Source organism: Onychostoma macrolepis, chromosome 25, assembly GCF_012432095.1.
Source record: "Onychostoma macrolepis isolate SWU-2019 chromosome 25, ASM1243209v1, whole genome shotgun sequence".
Taxonomy (NCBI): domain Eukaryota; kingdom Metazoa; phylum Chordata; class Actinopteri; order Cypriniformes; family Cyprinidae; genus Onychostoma; species Onychostoma macrolepis.
The window spans coordinates 5,816,434-5,841,811 of NC_081179.1; the positions used below are offsets into that span (position 1 = coordinate 5,816,434).

Genomic DNA, 25,378 nt, shown 5'->3' on the forward strand with positions numbered 1-25,378 from the left:
AAAAAAAAGTAAAAAATAATTAGCAAATTATGAAAAAAAAAAATAAAGTAATAAAAAAAATTACATTTTATGTGTGTGTGTGTGTATGTATATAGTGACTCGAAGGACCAGCACCAAATCCACTTGTACCACTCTTTCAAGAATTTACCTTCAAGAATCTGATAGTAAGTTTGGGAGTTCATTTTTAGTCCATATCCTATCCTGACTAAAAATGAACTCCCAAAACTTACTGCCAAATTCTAGAAGATACACTCTTCAAAAAGTGGTAAAAGAGGATGTGGTGCTGGTCCCTCTGAACTTATCTGTCAATAAAGCCTATAAAAAAATGAGTCTTCATGTATTTCACAACACTTCAGCATGTTATTCTTATTAAGTGAGGGTCATTTTTTTAGGATTTTTTTCACCCAAGCAGAGTCTCTGAGAGCCTGACACCTTGTAATTCTAGAGACTCCAGGTAGGTTGCAGTTTTGGAAAATGGTGGCGCTAGAGAATTCTTAATTCTTTTGCAGTTAACGTGTCTTTTCCTCTCTACCTGTTTTTTTCTGACCGTGCTGACCCATTGAGCATTTCGCTGTCCAATGGTCATGCCTTAAAGGGATACTCACCCTCAAGTAGTTCCAAACCTGTATGAATGTCTTTGTTCTGCTGAACACACTGAGTTAAATCTCTTTATTGGCTCATTTTATCTGTAGAAGAAAACCTTAATAATCATGCACACCGGAATATAAGGAGTTTTTCATTTCCAGCCTTCATGGGCAATTATATATCACTTATAAATTATTAAATACAAAATTATTAGTAGTTATTAAGATTGATGTGGTTTGGAATTGGTAAAATGTGCTTGGAAAAAAATATGATCAGAATATTAACTTGCATAATAATGCAATGTATATACATATATTTATATGATTTCTGTCGGTTATACTCTAAGTGAATCCACTGTGGTTAATGATTTCATATTGTTTGTATTTGTAATGCTGTACTGCAGCGCCCCCTAGTGAGCTGTTCTCCCTGGATGAAGGACTGTCTGCCTGGGCTCTGGGACTGGGATTGTCTCCTAAAGAGAGTCCAGAGGATCGCTATCTTCTCAGCCTGGCCTCACAGTACCAGGTGGAGCAGTACCAGGACTCGTATGGTCTGATGAGTGAGTACCGGACCGCCTCCTCCATCATGACCCCTAGAGCTTTCTCTCTTTCTGTCAGAAACTGAGAGGTTTGTGTTGTCGTTCCTGCTCTAGCTGCGGCTCCAGACTCTGAGCTGCTGCTGCAGGTGACTCGGGGTCCGAACGGCCTTCCTGTCGACCCGTCCCTGCACCGGGCCACCGACGCCACTGCTGTTCAGCTCAGCGAGATGATGCCACTTCCTGTTCTCATGAAACACTCTGTTACAACACCGCTTATTACACAGTATGTAGACTAGAGCTGGTGTGTGTGTATATGTATATGTATTTTAGTCTTTTAGTATGTGGTTATGGTATAGTAGTATGTTATTCATTCAAAAATATATTAAAAACATCAAAAATGAAAATGGATAAATATACAATTTTAAACTGATTTATTATGTACATATCTAATATTATATATGGATGTCTGTGTATATTAAATATATAAAGTATTCTTTGTTATTTTTGAAGTTAAGTATTGTATCATTCAAAAAATATATTTAAAAACATCAAAAATATAAATGACAATACAATTAAACTGACAAAAAAATATACAATTTTAAACTGATATTTTACATTCATGTTTAAAAATGTAGTTAAATGCAACATATCATTTGATAAATTAGGTGATTGGATACTTAGGCCTGTTTACATTGTAATTAAATACATTTTCAAATCAAATCGAAATCTAAATTGAATTGCGAAATCAGTTCCAATATCCAGCCCTTATGTAAACCATTGCTTATAAGCAACAGAGAAATCCCTTTATTCCAAAAAAAAAGTACATTTAAAACACTCTCTCTCTCTCTCTCTCTCTCTCTCTCTCTCAGTGTGTCTATGGTAAATAAGGCCGTGGTGGATTATTTCTTTGTGGAGTTGGGTGTGGAGAAGCACTTTGAGACTCTCAGGCATTTCCTGTTGATGGAGGATGGAGAGTTTGCCCTCTCTCTCAGCGATCAGCTCTTCGAGAAGGTCTGAGTACAGTTTTTACACACAATCAGATTACAAATTAAACATCTAAAAGATTATATCTTCTCATGCTGAATTAACCGTGCCGCATAATGAGGTCATGTGAGGTAAGTGTAGCATACTACTGTTGAAAATGCTTCTCGCTGTGTGTTGTGTTTAGCTGGGCAGTGGTCAGACGCCCGGTGAGCTGCTGACCCCGCTGGTGTTGAACTCCATTCTCAATAAGGCCTTACAGTACAGTGTTCACGGCGACAGCGAGCTGGCGGCCCACTTCACGTTTGCGTTGCGATACCTCCCTGAGATCTTCCATCCTCACGCGCCAGACTCGCTGAACTGTCTCGAGCTCCGCTACAAGGTCAGAGACGCCCACTGTGTTCATTTCTTCAGTTTCTGAAGCAATATTCTCATAATCTCTCTCTCTCGTTCTGCCTGTAGGTGGACTGGCCGGTGAATATCGTCATCACGGACAGCTGTCTGAACAAATACAACAGACTCTTCTCCTTCCTGCTGCAGCTCAAACACATGGTGTGGTCCCTTCGAGACGTCTGGTTTCACCTCAAGAGGACGGGTGAGATTTCTGCCCCGCTTTCTTTTCATTATACACACAGAAAATGTATGAAACTCTGCACAGATAATTGTTTCGTGTTTAATTCACAATTACTTCATATAGATCTGTTCCAAATCCTAGTGAGCTGCCTTCATAGGGAACATTTTACAATTCAGGCATCATTGTTGAACTTGAAGAATTTTTCCAAACAGTAGGCAGCAGAATTATAAACTTCATAATTAATATAGGGATATGTGTAGCTACACAGATTTTTTTCCCCTGAAAGATATAAATGAGATGTGTAAATGAAATAATTGTATATGTGTGTGTTTACTATAAAAATGTTAAAATATTTAACATTTCAAAATTGTCATTTTAAATTATTTTAATATGTAATTAGTATACCATAATAAATAATAAAACTATACATATATATTTTAGTAATAAAATTACCAATATATAAATATATAAAAATGTTTTATCTATAAATAAAATTATTTATGTATTACTTATATCACATGTGTGCATATATTACAAACAATATTTTAATTTGTTAATATTATTTGTAATATATAATAAAGTTTTTTATGTGTGTGTATATATGTATATATATATATATATATATATATATATATATATGTATGTATATAGATAGATAGATAGATATGTGTGTGTGAAGCAGTTCTCAGAAACCGTGGGTTTACAACTAAATATTAGTTCAGTGATTCACAATAAAGCTAAATCTTCAAGCATTTTATTGTTTATACAGTAAATATTTGAGTTTGTAAAGAAAAATTCAGACACTGCTATTTTTTTGAACAGCCTAATATTCCTTTTTCTTCACTTTCTGTAAAGTAATAACAAATTTGCTACATTTTTCTTTGTTTTGATTTAGAATAGAATGTGCAATGTTCCCAAATGCATTTGTGTGTACTGAAGTTAAAGTTATAAGGATTTTGAGCTTTACTCAAACACAATGCTATTATTTTGAACACCACTGTATATTTGTGTGTGTATATATTAGTAATATATAAGACATTTTATTTCTTTATATATTACTAATATATATAATTTTATTATTTATTATGATTTAATATACTAAACTATGTAATATATATTATAATTAATATATTAAATTATAATAAAATTATACATGTATATTTTTAGTAATATGTCATGTAATAAATGGCAAATTTAAATAATATAAATGATTAAGTATTTTACCATTTTTATTATATGTATATGTACAGCGGGTAAAATAAGTATTGAACACGTCACCATTTTTCTCATTAAATATATTTCTAAAGGTGCTGTTGACATTTTGACAATTTTCACCAGATGCCGGGAACAACCCAAGTAATCCATACATACAAAAGTTCAGAAATTAAGTTCTGTGTAATAAAATGGAATGACCCAGTGAAAAAGTATTGAACACGCTTACTGAAATTGATTTAATACTTCGTACAAAAGCCTTTGTTGGTAATGACAGCTTCAAGACGCCTCCTGTATGGAGTAACTAGTCGTATGCATTGCTCCGGTGTGATTTTGGCCCATTCTTCCACACAAACAGTCTTCAAATCTTGAAGATTCCATGGGCCTCTTCTATGAACTCTGATCTTTAGATCTTTCCATAAATATTCTATTGGATTCAAGTCAGGTGATTGCCTGGTCTCATCTGACCAGACTATATTCTCCCAGTATTTCACAGGCTTATCTAAATGTTGTGCAGCAAACTTTAAACGAGCTTCAACATGCTTTTTCTTCAGCAGTGGAGTCTTGCATGGTGAGCGTGCATACAGGCCACGGTGGTTGAGTGCATTACTTAATGTTTTCTTTGAAACAATTGTACCTGCTAATTCCAGGTCTCTCTGAAGCCCTCCACAAGTGGTCCTTGGCTCTTAGACAACTCTTCTTATAATTATTTTCACTCAGAAATTGTCAGAAATTTTGCAAGGAGCATCTGATCGTGGCCGGTTTATGATGAAATGATGCTTTCCACTTCCGGATTATGGCCCCAACAGTGCTCACTGGAACATTCAGAAGTATAGAAATACTTCTGTAACCAACGCCATCAGAATGTTTTGCAAAAATAAGGTTATGAAGGTCTTGAGAAAGCTCTTTGCTTTTAACCATCATGAAATGTTTCTTGTGTGACACGTTGGTAATGAGACACCTTTTTATAGGCCATCAGTTGGGACTGAAGCAGCTAATATTAATGTCCACTGACAAGGGGCAGGATTGCTTTCTAATAAATTACTGATAGATTTCAGCTGGTGTCTTGGATTTACATGGCTTTTTGCATCTCCCTTTCTTCGTGTTCAATATTTTTTCTGTGACCTTCCAATTTATTACACGGAACTTAATTTCTGAAATTTTGTTTTCTTTGTATGTATGGATTACTTGGGTTGTTAGCGACATCTGGTGAAAATTTCATGTCAACAGCACTTTTAGAAATATATTTACTGAGAAAAATGGTGACGTGTTCAATACTTATTTTACATGCTGTATATATATACTTGATTTGATATAATTGTACTTGAAGCAGACCTGATACTTGAACTGTTTTAGATACAAATAATCCGTTTCCTCCTCATGTCTCTCAGCGCTGGTGAAAGGTGCAGGTCGCTCTGCTCAGTTCCATCAGCTGCAGCTCTACAGACACGAGATGCAGCACTTCGTGAAGGTGATCCAGGGCTACATCGCTAACCAGATCCTTCAGGTGTCCTGGAGCGAGTTCACACACAAACTGAGCAGCGCCAACGACCTGGACGCCATTCACCACACGCACGCCGAGTACCTCAACAGAGCCATCTTCAGGTGAGCACTCATCACACATTCAGTTCATGCACAGATATCTGGAGCCGGATATGGAGATGGGATGGTCCTTTCTTTCCTCTCTCAGGGGTTTGCTGACGGAGAAAGCCGCCCCCGTCATGAACATCATCCACAGCATCTTCAGTCTGATTTTGAAGTTCCGTGGGCAGCTGATCGCACAGCCCTGGGAGCTCCAGCAGGGGCAGCCAGTGCATCCCAGTTTCATCGCCATGCAGCAGTCCTACAACACTTTCAAGTATTACTCCCGCTTCCTGTTCAAAGGTAAGCTGCTCCTACAGGTGTAAACACTGAAAGACCAGAGTTCTGTGACGGGCTGATAAGATTAGAGCGTCACACCTGCCTGTACAGATACAGTCACCACAACCTGAAATCACTTATACACCTCAATATTTTTTTTTTCCCAAGTAGATTTAAAATATAAAGACAAATCCAGTTATATAGAAAATATAAAGTAAAATACCCAATAAATATATATATAAATATATATAAAACTTAAAGTATTCATTTAAGGTACATTTAGAACAAATAAAAATGTCAGATTAAGTTGCGATTTAATCGCAATGAAACGTTGCACTCGCAAAAGAGTGCAAAATTTTAAATGCAAAATTGATTTTAGTGCGATCAAAATACTTTCTTCTTTGTGAGACGAACATTTTCTCCACAAAACTCTGATTGCGCACGTGCAAAATGCACTTTTGCACGCTCAAAATATGATCTTTCACACGCAGAATTGTGGCAGAGAACTAATCCCATAAGGCCACGGGTCAAACAGAAAATGCGCGCTGCGTTAATCGCGTGTTAATAAAATTAGTGCCGTTAAAATGAATTTGCGTTAACTTTGACAGCATTTATATATATATATATATATATATATATATATATATATATACACACACACACACACACACACACACACATATACATATTATTTTTTTAAGCTTTAGAAAATGTTTCTAAAGCTCTTATAAAATGGTTAGTTGAATTACTTTTATATATATATTTATATATATATATGTGTGTGTATATGTGTGTGTAACAGTACATGTATTTATCCTGAAGATAATTTTAATTATAAAATTAAAATGTTATATTTTTTTTTTTTCGCTCCGAATTTCGCCTGCCTTCGCTACTGTTCGGATGCTCTTGCTCCCTATTTATGGACTTTTCTCAGATCTCTCTAAGATTTTAACTTCAGCAGATCAGCACAGTGCTCAAACAACACATTTTTTTGGGAAAAAGAAGACTCTTTGCCTCCCACTGCCAGCAGCTTACATTCTGGAGACGGGAAAACATAGCTGTCTAATAAAAAGTTATTTGCTGGACTTCCAAAACAGGCGGAACACACAGCAGATGGTAATCATGGACCCCCGCAGCATACAGCCGGTGAGTCCTGTGAATCTCAACAGTTTATACCAAGTGTAGAGAAACAAGCCGAAACTGATCGACAGACTAATCGATGGCACAAACAGGGAGCGAGACCCAAAGGCACTCGAGACATCAGATTGTCACGAGTATCTCATATTGCTGCCATAGCATCCTCTACTCCAGATACGGCTATGACAAGACTTGTAAACACTAGTATTCTACAACCCTCTATACATCTTGAGAACAGTTTTGAAGCATTAATGAATGTGGGTGAGGAATCCCCAAATGTGATTGAACATAGATCGTATCAGCCAGCAGCTAACATCGCTACTAACAGACGCTCGAGGTCGAGCAGACAGCGGCACTCAGCTCAGAGCACAGCCGAGCCCAGGACTCTGATAGTGGGTGACTCTATTATCAGAAACATCAGTAGCAGCACTACAACTACATGCTGCTTTCCTCAAGCAACCGTCTCTGATGTGCGCAAGGAACTTCGGAACATTCTGATGAAGCACAAGACTGCAAATCGAATCATCATCCATGTGGGGAAGAACGATATTTGGAAAGAGCAGTCAGAACTCCTTAAGAAGGATTTCAGTTGAACTCTTTGAAACACTTCAAAGACTTGGACCACTCCCAGCAAGGGAAACTATTATGTTTTCACGGCTGCTTGGGCTGAATACATGGCTACAAAGAACCTGCAGTATAAAAGGAGTCAACTTCATCGACAACTTCAATCTTTTCTGGGGCCATAGACAACTGTTTAAACTGGATGGCCTCCACCCGAACAATCTTGGTGCAAGAGTGCTAAAGGACAATATCTATTTCTCCCTCCGTCATCCTTCAATGGTGTGTGTCAATCCACTCGGCCTGGATGGACCTAGACAGAATATGAGTGACCACAGGACTTCATATCAGCTTCAGGGTCATCATATGGTTGGCACATCCCACAAGGACATTGATAACGCCACACAGCCAAAACAAGCTCTCCTCACGGAGACTATCCCAGCTGAGCCCTACCCACAAAGCTTATCACAAACAGATTGTGACATACTACATCAGCTCTAAGACTCAGCACCCAAGGACGACTTTCTGGAAAACAGCCAGGGAAGCCAGGACAACGTATCACAGCCACCGGAAACACCAGAGCCAGAACCCCGCTCACCAGACACATTATCCCTCTCTCCAGCATCTCCACTTCTAAGCTTCTCACAGAAAATGGAGGAACTGGTGTATGCTGGGACCAAACTCTCCCACTCTTTCGCTGCAAGCCCCCAGATATCAATTAAAAAACGGCGGGCCCCCCAACCACCAAAGACTGCAGGCCTAGCTCTCCCTCCTCCTCCTGTGAGAGCTCTGCGACCGCTGCCGCAACGCCAGGGCCCAAACCCTCCTCCATCGGCTGTAGGTGAACCAAAAACAACTGAAAACAACTCTCAGTGATATGTGTTGGGTCCCCGCTATATTAGCAGCAACATTCACAAATGTTTACAGAACAAGCAGGAACCCAGTGTGCCTGTAGCTTTCCCTGTCTCTGAAGGCCTTCTCGAGCTGCACGGCTGACCCATCTAATCTGTGGCCTGTAATGCACCAATCTAAGATTGCTGTAGAGACAAAATGTAATTCCATCAAGTTAGCATTTTTAAACATTCGCTCCCTAAAAAATAAATAATTTCTGATCAATGATTTAATAACCACAAACAACCTGGATTTTATGTTTCTAAATGAAACATGGCTTGAAGACAGCTGCAGTGCAACAGTCCTCAATGAAAAAGCCCCTCCTAACTTTAATTTTACAAGTGTCTGCAGGACTGTTAGGAGAGGTGGAGGTGTAGCTACTCTATTTAAAGATGTTTATCAATGCAAGCAAGTGTCATTTGGTCAGTATTTGTCTTTTGAATACCTAGGTATTGTGCTGAAAGGTGCTCCACGCATTCTGTTTATCATTATTTACAGGCCTCCAAAATACTCTTCAGCCTTTGTGGAAGAGTTCACAGAACTGTTATCAATGATTTCCTCAGAGTTTGACTGTTTTACTATTGCAGGGGATTTTAATATTCACATAGATAATGCAGAAATCAAAACTGCAAAAGAAATTATAACTGTTTTAAACACTTTTGACCTGATTCAGCATGTGCATGGACCCACACACAATCGTGGACACACTCTAGATTTACTCATCAGTAGAGGTCTAAACATTTCATCTATTGTTATTAAGGATGTAGCACTATCTCATCACTTCTGTATTTTCTTTGATATATTGATCTCTGTTACCACTGAATCTAGATCTGTCTCTGTCAGAAAGAGATGCATTAACGAGAACACTAGTGCGCTATTTATGGAGGCTATATCTTCAACACCAAGCATTTCTGCAGACTCTGTTGATCTTCTCCTTGATTCCTTTAACTCAAAAGTTAAGAATGTTATTGATGATATTGCTCCTGAAAAAGTCAGCAAGAAGAATGGCAAACAAAAATCATCTTGGAGAAAATCAACAGCAGTTCAGAGTATGAAAAGACAATGCAGAAAAGCTGAGCGGATGTGGTGGAAGACGAAACTTGATATTCACTATAGCATCTATAAAGACAGCCTTCATGCTTTCAATGTGGAACTAGCCACAGCTAGACGGACCTTCTTCTCAAACCTCATAAACAGTAACTTAAACAACACTTGCACTCTTTTTGCTACTGTTGAGAGACTGACAAACCCCCCAAGTCAGATTCCCAGTGAAATGCTCTCTGACAGCAAATGCAATGAATTTGCTTCTTTCTTTTCTGAGAAGATCAATAATATCAGAAAGGCGATTGGCACATCCTCAAGTTATGCAGAGGTCACACAGATTCGACCGCTATTTCAAAAAGAAGTGACTATGTCTGTTTTTGAAGCAAATGATAGCAAAATTTTGGAAGAAATAGTACAGCACCTTAAATCATCAACCTGCTATTTTGACACACTTCCCACATCTTTTTTCAAAAGTGTGCTTAACTGTTTAGAAGCAGATCTCTTAGAAGTGGTGAACGCCTCACTTCTTTCTGGGACTTTTCCAAACTCCTTGAAAACTGCAGTTGTTAAGCCACTTCTGAAAAAGCGTGATCTTGATAACACAATGTTGACCAACTATAGACCAATATCAAATCTTCCTTTCATAGGTAAGATTATTGAAAAGGGAGTTTTTAATCAGCTGAACAACTAAAACTCAAATTGACACCTGGACAATTTTCAATCTGGTTTCCGAGCGCATCACAGTACAGAGACAGCGCTTATTAAGATAATAAATGATATTCGCTTCAATTCTGATTCTGGCAAAATATCAGTGCTGGTACTACTAGATCTTAGTGCTGCGTTTGACACTGTGGATCATAACATACTTCTAGAGAGACTGGAAAACTGGATCGGGCTTTCTGGGATGGTACTCAAATGGTTCGGGTCATACTTAGAAGGGAGAGGTTATTATGTGAGTATAGGAGAGCATAAGTCTAAATGGACGTCCATGACATGCAGAGTCCCACAAGGCTCAATTCTTGCACCGCTCTTGTTTAGCCTGTATATGCTCCCACTAAGTCGAATAATGAGAGGCAATTTGGTTCTATCACAGCTATGCTGATGATAACCAGATTTTCCTAGCCTTATCTCCAAATGACTATAGCCCCATTGACTCCCTCTGCCAATGCATTGATGAAATAAACTGTTGGATGTGCCAGAACCTTCGTCAGTTAAACAAGGAGAAAACTGAAGTCATTGCATTTGGAAACAAAGATGAAGTTCTCAAGGTGAATGCATACCTTGACTCTAGGGGTCAATCAACTAAAACTCAAGTCAAAAATCTTGGGGTGATTCTGGAGACAGACCTTAGTTTCAGTAGTCATATCAAAGCAGTAACTAAATCAGCATACTATCATCTCAAAAACATTGCAAGAATTAGATGTTTTGTTTCCAGTCAAGACTTGGAGAAACTTGTTCATGCCTTTATCACCAGCAGGGTGGATTATTGTAATGGTCTCCTCACTGGCCTTCCAAAGAAGACCATTAGACAGCTGCAGCTCATCCAGAACACTGCTGCCGGGATTCTGACTAGAACCAGAAAATCTGAGCATATCACACCAGTCCTCAGGTCCTTACACTGGCTTCCAGTTACATTTAGGATTGATTTTAAAGTTCTTTTACTCGTTTACAAATCACTCAATGGCCTAGGACCTGAATATAAACCTAACAGACCACTCAGATCATTAGGATCGAGTTAGTTAGAAATACCAAGGGTTCACACAAAACAGCTATTATGTTCGCAGTTGGAACCAGCTTCCAGAAGAGATCAGATGTGCTAAAACATTAGCCACATTTAAATCCAGACTCAAAACTCATCTGTTTAGCTGTGCATTTGTTGAATGAGCACTGTGCTATGTCCGAACTGATTGCACTATGTATAATCATTTTCTGTTCTTAACTGTTTAACATTTTTTTAAATCAATTTGTATATCTTGTTTTTATTTTTTTTTTTTAATTCCTTGTTTTTATTGTTGTGACTCTTTTTTTTAAATGACTTTTACTTCCTTTTATGTAAAGCACTTTGAATTGCCACTGTGTATGAAATGTGCTATATAAATAAACTTTCCTTGCCTATAATTGAATTTATTTAAAGAGCAATTTGTTCAGTAAATCATCGTTAAATAAAATAAAAACCTTTTTTTTTTCAAATAAAACAAAACATTTGTTGTAATATTTTCTTAACATCAAAGAATATTTTTTTATTTACTTTTACATATTACATTATCTGCATGTTACATAATATCTTTAATATACTGTTAAATATTTCTTTTACGGTTACATTTTCAAAAAATAAACTAATATATTAGCATTTATTTATTTAATTTGCTAGCATAGTGTGCAACAGTACCTGGAAAATATACATTACATGACAACTATAAATGCATACCCTTTTGCTTGAACCCACTGGCTTACTGTGCAAAACATTACAGATTTATTTATCACGTTCAGCCCATTCATACTGAAGAGCATCTCAATTCATTCAGACTTCTATTGAAAATCTATTGCCATCTTTTTTGTGGCAAATTAAACCACCCATTATGCGAAAATATCTCTTTATTATTGCTGTCATATGCACAGTTTGCAAGACAAGGAGCTGCTGTAAAACTAACCAGATGGTGCAGTCTTTAGAAAACCTGGCTAAATAAATACTGTATTGTTGCCAACAAAGTCAACACAAATACAGCTTGTTTCTCAAGCGGAGATTCACACAAGCCAAATGTTCCTCCAGGATGTTCAGACGCCTCTAAACGCTCCATATCCTACACTTCTGTAGTATTTTATCTTTCCTTGAATGAAGAGTTCTTGTAGCAGAACAATTACAGTAACTTAGTTTGACATGTTCACTAGTGAGCAAAATGATCAAGTATGTCAGTTTAATCAGTCGTATTAGTTAAAATGATAATTAGAGGGCTTTACATTCTGAAATTAATTTTTTTTTTGTAAATGATAAACTTTCAAAGGCATTAAAACATGTTTTCTTGCATGCAAGTTGAATGACTGGCTATGTTTGTTTTTTGCAGTGGTGACCAAACTGGTGGACAAAGGCTATCAGCCCCATCTGGAGGACTTCCTGTTGCGGATCAACCTCAATAACTACTACAAAGACTCTTGATTGTCGTGTGTGTGTGTGTGTGAATTTCAGCCCTCCACATCTCCAGCTTCAGTATTCCTGTCAGTTGTATATAGCCACAATCGCCTGTAGAACTCCAAGCCTCACATTTTGTTCCGTACTGATGCTGTTCATCATTTCCTGTTGTGATGCGTGCGCTGATGCTTTTCTCCACAGAGGCTAAACTATGTGATGTGTAAAATAAACTCATAAAGGAAGTTAGAAATGGTCAGAAAGCTTTATTAGAGTTTTACATTCCGAACAGAGCTGAATCTAACAGACCAATAACTGCTGCACATCCATTCATGAATGTTTTTATTTTTCATCATGCTAAAGCTCATCGCAGGTTACACTTTAGATGGTTACTGAGGCATATTAGAGTTAGAGAAACACTTCAGGATCAGTTTGAGTTGCTCCAGTACGATAAATGTAAACAGTTCAATGTCATTCACTAGCCAGCCACTTAGCCAGGGACTTGATTTCAACAAAGTCAGAACCAACAGGTCAAACAAACGATGACGGGTAAATGAGTGTTTAATAAAGCGCTGATCCATCTGCTCAGACCAAACAACATTGATCAGACAGGAAACACTGAGGGGGAAAAAGCCCTTCAGCGCCAAAAAAAAGTTTAGAAAAAATGATTTAATTTTGTTACCAGACTCACCCTGAGATTCATTTTTTCCACAGAATGAATGTTAAAATATATGCAGTTGTTTTTCCATCTACAGGATGGGTCCGAATGGCCTATTTCAGTTCATCTGTTAACTATTCTCTAGGCTATCAAATGTAAACGGACAACAGGAAGTAAACTCATACTTGTGGATTTAAATTAGTGTTTTAAAAGCAATTTTAATTGCATGTTTTTAAAATATTAAAACCAAAAATATAGACAAATAAGTGTAATTTTGTTTTGCATTCTGCTAAATCCCAATCTGCACACAACATAAATGTGAAGTACATTTATCTAGCAAGTCGAAAAATTGCAACTTTAATCATAATATCTGCATGTAAGATTTTTAAGTTACCTTAAAGGAACAGATTATCTGAAAAAAAAAGAAAATTAGCTGAAATTTGCTCTCCCTCATGCAATTGAAGATGTAGATGAGTTTGTTTCTTCATCAGAACAGATTTGGAGAAATGTAGCATTAAACATCACATGCTCACCAATGGATCCTCTGCAGTGAATGGGTGCCGTCAGAATGAGAGTCCAAGCAGCTGATAAAAACATCACAATAATCCACAAGATAAATAAATCAGTTAATGTCTTGTGAAGTGCATGTTTATAATAAACGAATCTATCAAGACGTTTTAGCTTTAAACCTTCACCACCAACTAAAATATATATTTAATTCCTTGTATACAACAACACTTCCTCATTTTGACGGCACCCATTCACTGCAGAGGATCACTTGGTGAGCAAGTGATGTAATGCTAGATTTCTCCAAATCTGATGAAGAAACAAACTCATCTACATCTTGGATGAGTGCATTTTAAGCTAATTAAAATTTTTTGGGTGAATTATTAATTAACGTTTATGTTCATGCATTCAGAAATTACCAACAACACAAATGTATTTTCTGAAGCAGTATTAGCATGCATGAATGCATATTTCAAAACGTCGCTAATCTTGCAGACTAAATAGTTGCTAGTATGCAAATTGGGGTTCATACCAGTTTTGCAAAACTTAATTAAAAACTGCATCACAATTAAAGTGTAATGGTAGCTTAATGGAATGTAAAGGATTATGAAAATCAGCATTTAACATGTCAGATGCAACAGGAAGTAAGAAAGTGCACATAAATGTTCAGGTTTCATGGTTGTTTGCTTATGTAGTGAGAAATCTGAAACCTTCCTGTATTATAGGCAACAGAATCAACTATTATAAAAAAAGAAATCAGTTTGTAGCTGAAACAGCATCTGACATTAGAAAACGATTTTAACAGTAATGAAGTTTAAATGACAATAGATGCAAATAAAAGACTCTTTTCTTAAAGTGACAGTACACCCAAAAATGAAAACTGAGTTGCTTTTTTCCACACAAACAAACTGAAACATTAATTTACACTGTTGAACTCCTAAACGTACCATTAACGTATAATAAAATTGGTTTATAGTACTCGAGCACTATATTCAGAGTCATGCAATACCCTTCCATGAGGACCAAACCAAATGTTAAGCCGTTATTCACTGAAGAAATGATGAGAATTCTCATTTTTGGGTGAATTATTCCTTTAGCTTGTAAACTCGTGTCTGATGGGTTAAAACAAGCCTTTAACCTTCATCATAAGCATGTAAAACTTGGTAAGTGCTAAACGAATGAGCCATGTTCACTCGATCACCTGCCTTTCCTTCATTAGTCTGTCTGGAGATGTGAGGGGAGGACAGGAGAACAGCAGCAGGAAACGGGAGTGTGAGTGTGTGTGTGTGTGTGTGTGTGTGTGTGTGTGTGTGTGTGTGTGTGTGTGTTCAGATCAGGCCTCCGACTCCTGCTCGTCCGTTCCGGCTGCTTCCGCTTCGTCTCCCGTCTCGCTCTCCAGCAGCAAAAACTTGCCATCGTTTGTCAGGGGCATGGACTTCATCAGCTGCGCCAGAGCTTCAGGGTCCTGATGAACAGATGGACAACAGCTGAGGTTAAAGTCAAGAAAATCACATAAAAAAAAAAAAACAGATTTATCAGTGCATGCTTTAATAAAAATATTTGCACAACCAATGAACAAATTGTAGTAAGTACACTTCGGAAATGACTTATGAATGCAAGTGTAATCTTCTAACCTTGCACTTCCATTAATATATTTATGTAACAATATACTAATATATTCTTACTATAGTTTGAGTAACTATAATAACTCAAACAATATTAATACTTGTATTATTTTATATAATATTACTATCAATATGTATGAATATTAATACATTTAATATAATAGATTATGCCAATATAAAACTTAGAATTCTTATATTATTTTGATTACCAATATAATGTGTGTGTGTGTGCAGTAATTTAATATAATATACTAATTTATTCTCAATATATTTCATTGATTTAAAACAAGCACATAAATTGTATCATTTAATCACTATTGATAAAAAGAATATTAGTACATTTATTTTTTCTTTTACTTAAAAATATTTTTAGTTACATTTTTATTATTACTATCATTTAATATATCACTTGAAAAATGGATAATATTTAATAAAGTACACTAATATTATTAATTTGATATTTTTGTTTTAGTTTTTATTACTATCATTTAAAATATCACTATTGATAAAAATGGATATTAATACATTTAATATAGTAAACTTACATTCTTAACATTTTGTATTGTAATTTTTTTTTTAATTCAATGTGGTATTAATACGGTATTTCAAAGAATACCATGGTAAACATTACTCTTTTCTCTTTTTTTTTTTTTTTAAATCAAATACATAATGCGTCATTTGAATTATGTTGCATATATAGCAGCACAATAACAGACATTAAATTGGTGTGAATTATGTTTAAAATGTTATATTTTAATCTCTGGTTTTACCTTCTTTGCCTCAGAGATATCCTTCCCCAGGTTTATTGTGTAACAAATCTGAGGAGAAACAGCAAAAAGTCATGCGTTAATCTGATATTAAACGTAAGCGTTAAGGTTCATGTTCTGCAGACGGACCTTCTCTCCTTCAGTGTTGCTCTCAAACACAAACACGCTGAAGGAGGGTTGATCCTCGCCTCCGTTGCTCCAGTCGCTCCCCTGCAGAACAAACCCCATCAGCCTGCTGTTCTCCTGATGGGCGGCAAACTGAGTCACGTCCTTCAGCTGGAACTGACAAACACACACAACTGAGATGCTTCTGCTGTCGATGTCTGGCTTCAGCGAGCGCAGTCTTATTAATACATCAACACTTACACTGATTTTGGTGACCTGTGTCTGTGGATCGATCAATCTGTTGACAGACACAAAAACAGTTTTGAGCGTCCTGTACAGATGTAAATACGTCCAGTTCAGAGGTGAGACGGCATACGCACCTGATGCAGCTACTGGAGACCATCAGGTGGGATTCGGTGGTTTTGAAGATGTTGTGAATTGCACGAGCGGCGAGAACCTGCCTCATGGCTTCATAGATCACTTCCTGTGTGTGACCGGCCCGAACGGCCATCGAACCCAAGAACCGCACGGCAAACACCTGCTGCAGGAGCGAATCTGGGATATTTTACACAAAATACAAGGAAAAAGAGAAGTTATATTTTAGGAACATAACGTTTAATAATCACATTTAATAAGCTCATTCATATTCATAAATTCAAGTTCATACATATATACACACATATTTGACATAATATTCTAATATAATAGATCCTTTTTATTAGTCATATCAGTTTTACTTTAAGTTTTTCTATTTCTCAAATAGTCATTTTAATGAAGTTATTTATATATGCTATTTTTTTAAATATAGAAAATGTATAAAAACAGTATATGTAAAATATGTACAATATTTTTATATATTGCTAAGTTACTCAATGATCACATTCAAATTAAAAAGTGATAGATAGATAGATAGCCTCACACAGCAGTCCACGTAGCAAGGTTTATATATATATATGTTTTTTTTTCCTCATGTTATTTGTGTTACGTTTTTTTTTCTACATTTTTGCTATGTCACACCATAGGACACAGTCCAATTTAAATTTTTCAGCTACCCATTATAAATAAATTATATATATATATATATATATATCAAAAAGAATACAAGTAGATAGAAAAAGAATAGAGAAGGCTAGTGTTACAAGCCTTTTTTAAAGAAAAGAAGTTAAATAAATAATAGTAATAAATAGTTAATAAAAAATAAATAGTAAATCACCGTGTGTGTCTGAAGCACCGTCATCATCCTCCGTCTCACCGAAGGGGTTTGTGCGTCTGACAGAAAACAAGCAGTTAAAACAGAGCAGAGACCGTAAAACTATAAACACACTGTAAAACACACAAACACGAGCCATAAAATGATAAATCTACATAAACACTTTACAAAAGGACAAACTGTTTGTCATAAACTCTCCATGTGTTCAGGTGGTGTTTGACCTCTGACCTCGCTCCAGCTCGGTTCTGGTCCAGGAACTCAGATGCAGGCAGCACAATGTCAAACTGGATTGGTGTTCCTGGGACGATCAGATCTTCAGGCTCCAGGGTCGTAGGGGGTTTCTGAGGCTCTCTAGAGGTCACACCGCCTGGTTTCGCTCTACAGATGAGGAAAAACAGGATCATTTAGAAAGATCTATTAAAAGATTTTTATAACCTATAAGTGCACGAGTGTTTAGTCTTCATGAAATGTTAGTACCGGTCGGGGTTAGGAGAACCCTCTGCTCTCTTCTCAAAGCTGGTGATGGGCGTCACAGCCTGGAGGGCCGTCTGATGCAACCTGATCGCCACAGCCTAAAAACAACACACACACACACACACATCACATCAGGTGTCTGAAACAAAAATGAACAAGCCCAATTAAAAAATAAATAAATAAATAAAAAAGTAAACTATTTTTTTTTTAATTTGCCTTTAAAAAAGCTAATTTATAATCTTTTTTAATGATTTGCATATTTATTTACCATGTAGTTGCTAAGTTGCTGTGATTCACTCAGTGCTCACATTATTAAAAAATATATATTTTATGTGTGTGTGTGTATATATATATATATATATATATATATATATATATATATATATATATATATATAAATTTAAAATTGTATGAATGACTTGGTATTTAACTGATTCTTTTCTTGAAATTTATTCAGTTTAATTTTGAAAAACAATGAATTAATATACATAATTAAATACATTAATACATTATGTACTATCATTGTTTGATTATTAAGAAAATGTTTTAATATATATAAAAATTAGCAAATAAATAAAATGTAAACATATACATACTAAAATGTCTTTTATTTACATTTTTAATATTGTAAAGAAAAGACTGTTTCATGTGAGTGCGGATCATGGTTTTGTATAATAAGTGATTTAATGGATCAACGCACCTAAACGAAAGATCAAGTGACGGAAGAGCGCGGAGCAAACAACTTTTGTGGAATAGCATATTTGTTTACCATGGTATACTTGCTATAATCTGGTTAGGTAATTGAAAGCACTATTTAAGGTAGATAAATAAGACTGAAAGACATACCTCTGGATTGTCAGTTAGATAAATTTGTCTGGAAATGTTGTTGAGGGTGCAAATCCACTGTGGAGAAAGATAAACGAAGTGTACAGAAAGAATGTCCAATTCTAATGTATGTAGTATTAATCGATCTATAATTAAGAGAGTTGGTTTAAGATTGTATTTTGTAAAGCATCTTTACTGAAGCGTGAAAATACCTCTTCGTATTCCTTCTTACTCTCAGCCTGAAGAATCAGAGACCTGAAAACAGAGAGAGAGAGAGTGATGGTGACGACAGGATGAACACTGATGACTGCCGTCTGCTGATTACCTGCTGATTTTGATCAGTCTATAATTTTAATGGTAGGTTTATTTGAACAGTGAGAGACAGAATAACAAAAAAATCCAGAAAAACACATTTCAAAAAAGTTATAAATTGATTTGCATTTTAATGAGTGAAATTTGACCCCTTTGCAAAACCCCTGTTGGCAATCACAGAGGTCAGACGTTTCTTGTAGTTGGCCACCAGGTTTGCACACATCTCAGGAGGGATTTTGTCCCACTCCTCTTTGCAGATCCTCTCCAAGTCATTAAGGTTTCAAGGCTGACGTCTGGCAACTCAAACCTTCAGCTCCCTCCACAGATGTTCTATGGGATTAAGGTCTGGAGACTGGCTCGGCCACTCCAGGACCTTAATGTGCTTCTTCTTGAGCCACTCCTTTGTTGCCTTGGCCGTGTGTTTTGGGTCATTGTCATGCTGGAAAGCCAATCACGACCCATTTTCAATGCCCTGGCCCTGAAGGTACATCGTCCCTTTGATGCGGTGCAGTTGTCGTGTCCCCTTCACAGAAAAACACCCCCAAAGCATAATGTTTCCACCTCCATGTTTGACGTGGGGATGGTGTTCTTGGGGTCATAGGCAGCATTCCTCCTCCTCCAAACACGGCGAGTTGAGTTGATGCCAAAGAGCTGGATTTTGGTCTCATCTGACCACAACACTTTCACCCAGTTCTCCTCTGAATCATTGGCAAACTTCAGACGGGCTGTACATGTGCTTTCTTGAGCAGGGGGACCATGCGGGCGCTGCAGGATTTCAGTCCTTCACGGCGTAGTGTGTTAACAGTTGTTTTCTTGGTGACTATGGTCCCAGCTGCCTCGAGATCATTGACAAGAACCTCCCGTGTAGCTCTGGGCTGATTCCTCACCGTTCTCGTGATCATTGAAACTCCACAAGGTGAGATCTTGCATGGAGCCCCAGTCCAAGGGAGACTGACAGTTATTTTGTGTTTCTTTCATTTGTGAATAATCGCACCAACTGATGTCACCTCACCAAGCTGCTTGGCGATGGTCTTGTAGCCCATTCCTGCCTTGTGTAGGTCTATAATCTTGTCCCTGACATCCTTGGACAGCTCTTTGATCTTGGCCATGGTGGAGAGTTTGGAATCTGTGCTTCTGTGGACAGGTGTCTTTTTATACCCTTTAAGAGAGTGCTCCTAATCTCAGCTCGTTACCTGTATAAAAGACACCTGGGAGCCAGAAATCTTGCTCATTGATAGAGAATCAAATACTTATTTGACTCATTAAAATGCAAATCAATTTATAACTTTTTTTAATCATCTGAGCCGATCGAAACTCAAAATCAAATGACTTTATTCTAATAATATAATGATGTTAACTGACATTTATGCATTTGACCAATACTTGTTCAATATTTAATGTCCGTATCCAAGAAATCTGGATCTTCATATTTTATTCTGATTCTTTTCTTGAAATTTATTCAGTTTAATTTTGAGAAAAAATGCCTTTAATTCCAAAAAAATTATGATTTTGTTCTCAAAATACAGTGAGTTAATTCTCGCCATTTTATTTTATTCCACAAAATACAAGTCAAGTCGTTTAATCACATAAATATTTACTATTACTTACTGTTTACAAATGATAGTAATAATAATTACTATAATTTGATATTTACCTTTTATTTATCATATATATATATATATATATATATATATATATATAAAATGTGTGTGTGTTACATATATTTTAACATGTAAAATATGTATATAATTTTACATTTTAAAATATATATTTATATTAGAAATATGGAAAAAAAAATCATTATTAAAATTAATATAGAAACAAAACACTGCACACTAAGCCAGCTTGCAAAAAACCTCCCTGACATTTTATTAAAAGCAAAATATAATCATTCAAATGTATGAAACTTTTCATTTAAATTTTTAATTAAATTAAAGTTTTTACTTTTTAAATTATTTATGTAGTTCATATAGTAAAATACAGTTATTAAAAAGTTAAATCTTATAATTAATATAATATACATTAAATCTTATAGAATTATATATAGTTTATTTATTACATAATTATACATCATATCAATATTTTATCAAATGTATGTAGTATATGTAATATAGTTTAAAAAAAGTAAAAATGTTATATCTCTTGTTTGATGTCTACAAAAACATTCACTGTAGTAGCCTGGGAACTTTATGAGCTGACAGATAAAGCCTGACTTTAGACCACGAACACACGTTTGACAGACTCGGACACACACACACAGTCTCCGTACGTTTTGCCATTGGGTGAAGTGATCTGGAAGCAGTAGCGGCGGTCCTCACACTCGATGGCCATGACAGAACTGTTGTCCAGATCCAGGACCATCCCGCCTGCCACCGCGCCCCGTGGCTGACACATTAGATTACCGCCCTGCGAGAAGAAGAACAAGCGGTCCCACGCCGTCGTCACCAGACCCGTCTTACTGCAGGACACAGAGACTTCAGCATGTTAAACTAGACACGTCACCTGCCCGCTTTCATCAAACCCCACAGACAAACACTGATCCGTACTTCCTGATGTTGAGGTAACCGGCTTTCTGGATGAGGGCGCGATTCACGGGGACCTGATCGTGATCCGGCATGTAGATGGTGTCGTCCACGGACAGGAGCTCTCTCTGAGACGAGCGCATGACCTCTGCTTCCACCTCTAACTGAGACTCAATACTGTCCCACAGACAGACACAGCAGTCAATCACAGCCAATCAATGATCAATCACAGAAATCAGGCCACTCCTTTACCTCTGATTCATGCTAGAAACTGAGCTTAGAAAACTGTCCATCTTCTTCGACACCAGCTCCATCCCCTTCTTAAAGAAATTTATCTGTGAACAAACAGGATATGAGATTATTCGGTTATATTGAGAATGAATAATGCACAAATAACACTTACTTTGAAGCAAAAAGTCATGAGAGGTCATGCATTAGTCATTTTTAGCACATGTAAGCGCATGTTTCAAAGAAACACAAACTTGAATGACTTGCTGCTGTTAAAAAACAGCTGTAACAATATAATAAAAAGACATAACTGAAGAAAAGAAATAACTGAACTCATATTTATATGACTAATGTCTAAAAGATGCCAAGCAAATAAAATAGCATTTTTGAAATTATTTTAATATGTAATATAAATATTACAATAATTGTATTAATTAAAAATGTCTACTTAGAATGTAATACAACAAAAACACACCCATGTGTCAGAAATAACTAATGTTATTTTTAGCAATATTAATCTAAAAAGCAAACAAAATACTGTTTTAAATTTTTAATAAAGCGTAATATAAATAATACAATAACTTTATTATTCCAAATAAAATAATTATTAAATTTGTCTACTTGGAATTTAATTTGATGTTCCAGAAATGACTGAATTCATATTTATAGAAAATATTCATATTAATCTAAAAGATACCAAGCAAATAAAACAGCATTTTTGAAAAGTGAAAATTTATTTTACTAATTTTATAAATTTTTTGTATAAATTTGTCTACTTAGAATTTAATATAATGAATAACTGAATTTGAAATACCAAAATAAATCTTAAAAAACAAAATTGTGCTCATGAAATTGTAGTGAAGTGTAATAGGTAATATTTGTGTAATTATAAATAATACTATTATATATTAATATAGTAAAACTTAAAATCATTTAAAAACAATTTAATTGTAATATGATGTTCCAAAAATAAATTAATATTAAAATAAGTATTAACAATAATCTAAAAACACAACAAATAAAATTATAATTTTGAAATTATTTTTTAAATAAATTTTACTATTAGAAATACAACCATTTATTTTCCAATTTGTCAACTTGGAATTTAATATGATTAAAAAGGCTCCAATATTCAAGAAATAACTGGATTAATATTAATACTGACATAAATAATACTATTAAAAATACCAAGCAAATCAAATGAAATATCTTCAAATTTATTTTTTAATTTGTCTACTTGTAATTTACATGGCTGTTAAAAAAATTGTTTCACATATATCATGAAGCATATTATGGAAGCCTGTTTCCGCCACTGAATAAAAAAAAAAAAAGATTATTGCGACTTTTTCTCTCACAATTCAGACTTTTTTTTCACAGAATTGTGAGATATAAACTCCAGTTTTGAGTTATGTTCTCAGAATTGCGAGTTTATATCTCAAAAGTGCAGCAGTGATTGAGTGCTAGTCGAGGTTGTCAGACCTGAGCGTGTGTGTATCCCAGCATTGGCTCCAGCATGGCCACTCTCTTCCTGTACTGCAGCGCGTTCAGAGCGCAATAATACTGCATAGCGGCCTGATGCTGCTTCCTGCGGCAATACGCCACCTCTCTCACCACCTCGGCTTTTATCTGTCCACAAACACACACTTAACTGCTCCATACTGCATTCTGATTAATGGTTTTCATATAACATATCAGCCTGCAGATTCATCACATCAATATTTACCTTTTCATTTTCTCTCTTTTTAGGTAAACGACTATATTTCACCATGGCAGCTTCATGCTCTGAAGAGACAAAGAGAGACAGAAAAAGTGCTTTTCATTTAGCAAAGAAATAGTTTTGTTTCATTCATTATTAATTAAGAGACATTATTAACTTCATACCATCACTGGCGATGCCGAATATCTCCTTCAATGTGCTGATCTCTGAAAACAAACATCAGCGCTTTAAAATCTCCTTCACTTTATATTAAGATCTGATTATCTCACACCCAGGTTTCACTTCAAGGGATCATATAACAGGATATTCACTTTTGAAAAACATAAAAATACATATAAAAGGCTTTAAAAGAAAAAAGACAGATACAAGAGCCTTAAAGGTACAGTAACACAAGCATTTAAACAGAGATTGTGAGAAACGCTCACGACATTATAAACACCGATTGAGATTTAACGAATATAAAAAAAATTACTCAATTCATATTTGTATAAATATTAATATTCATATAAAATATACCAAGAAAAAAAACCCAGTAATAAGTGATATGAATAATAAAACAATTTTATTATTTAATGATCATCAATGTTCAATAAATAAATTATGATTAAATTAATTATAATGTAACAATGACAATCAATATTAATATTCATCTAAATACAAGCAGACAAAATATATATTAATTATATTATAAATAAATATTATAATTTTTTTTTTAATCATTTATAATTAAATTTGTCTGCTTGAAATTTAATATGATAAAATACAAATAACATTAAATTTAAAAATACATAAAAATTAACATTATTCTAAAAACACAAGCAAATTAAATAGTATTTTTTAATTATTATTTTGACACTTTTGAAAAATCCGTAAAAATACATATCATAAAATACGATCTAAACAATCTAAAAAAGAATAAAATAAAAAAATGGATGTAAGAGTCTTGAAGGTACAGTAACACAAACATTTAAACATCAGAGAAATTGTGAAAAAATGCGAATTAAATTAAAGAAACACTGATTATGAGTAATTTAAAGAAATTAAAAAATACATTTTATAAATATTATTATACAATTTTATTTAATTATTATAAATAATATTTTATAAATACGTAAAAAAATACATTCTATAAATGAATGAATAATAAAGTTTAAAAATAAATAAAGAACACAATCTTTAAAGTGAGTGTTGTACCTGTAAGGTCCTTCTCTCTGAATTGCACCATGGGAAACACCATCTTGTCAGCAATCTGAGTTGCCAGTTCAGTGTGCAGAGAGTTCAGCTAGAGAGATGATATTAATATTGTAATAATTATGTTACTGAAATATTTATAAACTATTAGTGTGTTGTGTGTGGACTATATAAGAAAATGAAATTGTCACACTGTGAACATGTGCTGCTTTGATCTAGAAAATATTAACAATTCTGCAGTTGAAGGTTATGTGATCTCACTGAAGGTCATATGATCAGGTGATCTCGCCATCTTGGCAAACATCAAACAACCTGCATGAGAGAACCAACCCAGAACACCTGCCACATGACTGATGGCCTTGCTCTCACACACACACACACACACACACACACACACACACACTCTGCAGGTGTCTTCTCACCTCTTCCACGCTTTTGGCGAAGTGCTGTAAAGTGTTGATCACCTCTTCATCGCCCTTGGCCAGAGCAAAATTCTGCATCCACAAAGCGTCAGGTGAGATTGATCAGTAACACATCTGACATTCAGATATTCCCACAACTCATCATGACTGCTAATTGCACCGCTGCCGTTAAAAGAGGAAGCAAAAACTACTTACCTGTTTCTCATATTCCAAGAGCTGCTTAGATAGCTGTTCTGTCGCCAGAGCCATTTCATTCTGCAGAGACTCAGAAAATTCATTCAGTCAGATGCAGAATCAGAGCTGCCTTATAC

General features: G+C 35.4%; 2 protein-coding genes across 2 annotated transcripts in view; one reads left to right on the forward strand and one right to left on the reverse strand.

The window, feature by feature from the left end:
• LOC131534012 (gamma-tubulin complex component 6-like) overlaps positions 1 to 13,239 on the forward strand; it is a 29,511-nt gene extending 16,272 nt beyond the window's left edge. Inside the window, exons 19-26 of the mRNA XM_058766581.1 lie at positions 989 to 1,144; positions 1,238 to 1,406; positions 1,993 to 2,134; positions 2,292 to 2,486; positions 2,567 to 2,699; positions 5,282 to 5,495; positions 5,581 to 5,774; positions 12,443 to 13,239. Of these exons, the coding sequence (XP_058622564.1) occupies positions 989 to 1,144; positions 1,238 to 1,406; positions 1,993 to 2,134; positions 2,292 to 2,486; positions 2,567 to 2,699; positions 5,282 to 5,495; positions 5,581 to 5,774; positions 12,443 to 12,534 (1,295 nt within the window). The 3' untranslated portion in view covers positions 12,535 to 13,239. The remainder of the gene's footprint in view (positions 1 to 988; positions 1,145 to 1,237; positions 1,407 to 1,992; positions 2,135 to 2,291; positions 2,487 to 2,566; positions 2,700 to 5,281; positions 5,496 to 5,580; positions 5,775 to 12,442) is intronic.
• Positions 13,240 to 13,391: 152 nt separating this feature from the next.
• appl2 (adaptor protein, phosphotyrosine interaction, PH domain and leucine zipper containing 2) overlaps positions 13,392 to 25,378 on the reverse strand; it is a 14,339-nt gene continuing 2,352 nt past the window's right edge. The window contains exons 3-21 of the mRNA XM_058766579.1: positions 25,263 to 25,322; positions 25,068 to 25,139; positions 24,649 to 24,736; positions 23,619 to 23,660; positions 23,461 to 23,519; positions 23,217 to 23,363; positions 21,762 to 21,844; positions 21,534 to 21,686; positions 21,257 to 21,445; positions 18,888 to 18,930; positions 18,697 to 18,753; positions 17,854 to 17,948; positions 17,605 to 17,754; positions 17,380 to 17,435; positions 16,547 to 16,721; positions 16,428 to 16,464; positions 16,191 to 16,343; positions 16,065 to 16,112; positions 13,392 to 15,134 (exon numbers count right to left, since the gene is read on the reverse strand). Coding sequence (XP_058622562.1) covers positions 15,003 to 15,134; positions 16,065 to 16,112; positions 16,191 to 16,343; positions 16,428 to 16,464; positions 16,547 to 16,721; positions 17,380 to 17,435; positions 17,605 to 17,754; positions 17,854 to 17,948; positions 18,697 to 18,753; positions 18,888 to 18,930; positions 21,257 to 21,445; positions 21,534 to 21,686; positions 21,762 to 21,844; positions 23,217 to 23,363; positions 23,461 to 23,519; positions 23,619 to 23,660; positions 24,649 to 24,736; positions 25,068 to 25,139; positions 25,263 to 25,322 — 1,839 coding nt within the window. The 3' untranslated portion in view covers positions 13,392 to 15,002. The remainder of the gene's footprint in view (positions 15,135 to 16,064; positions 16,113 to 16,190; positions 16,344 to 16,427; positions 16,465 to 16,546; positions 16,722 to 17,379; positions 17,436 to 17,604; positions 17,755 to 17,853; positions 17,949 to 18,696; positions 18,754 to 18,887; positions 18,931 to 21,256; positions 21,446 to 21,533; positions 21,687 to 21,761; positions 21,845 to 23,216; positions 23,364 to 23,460; positions 23,520 to 23,618; positions 23,661 to 24,648; positions 24,737 to 25,067; positions 25,140 to 25,262; positions 25,323 to 25,378) is intronic.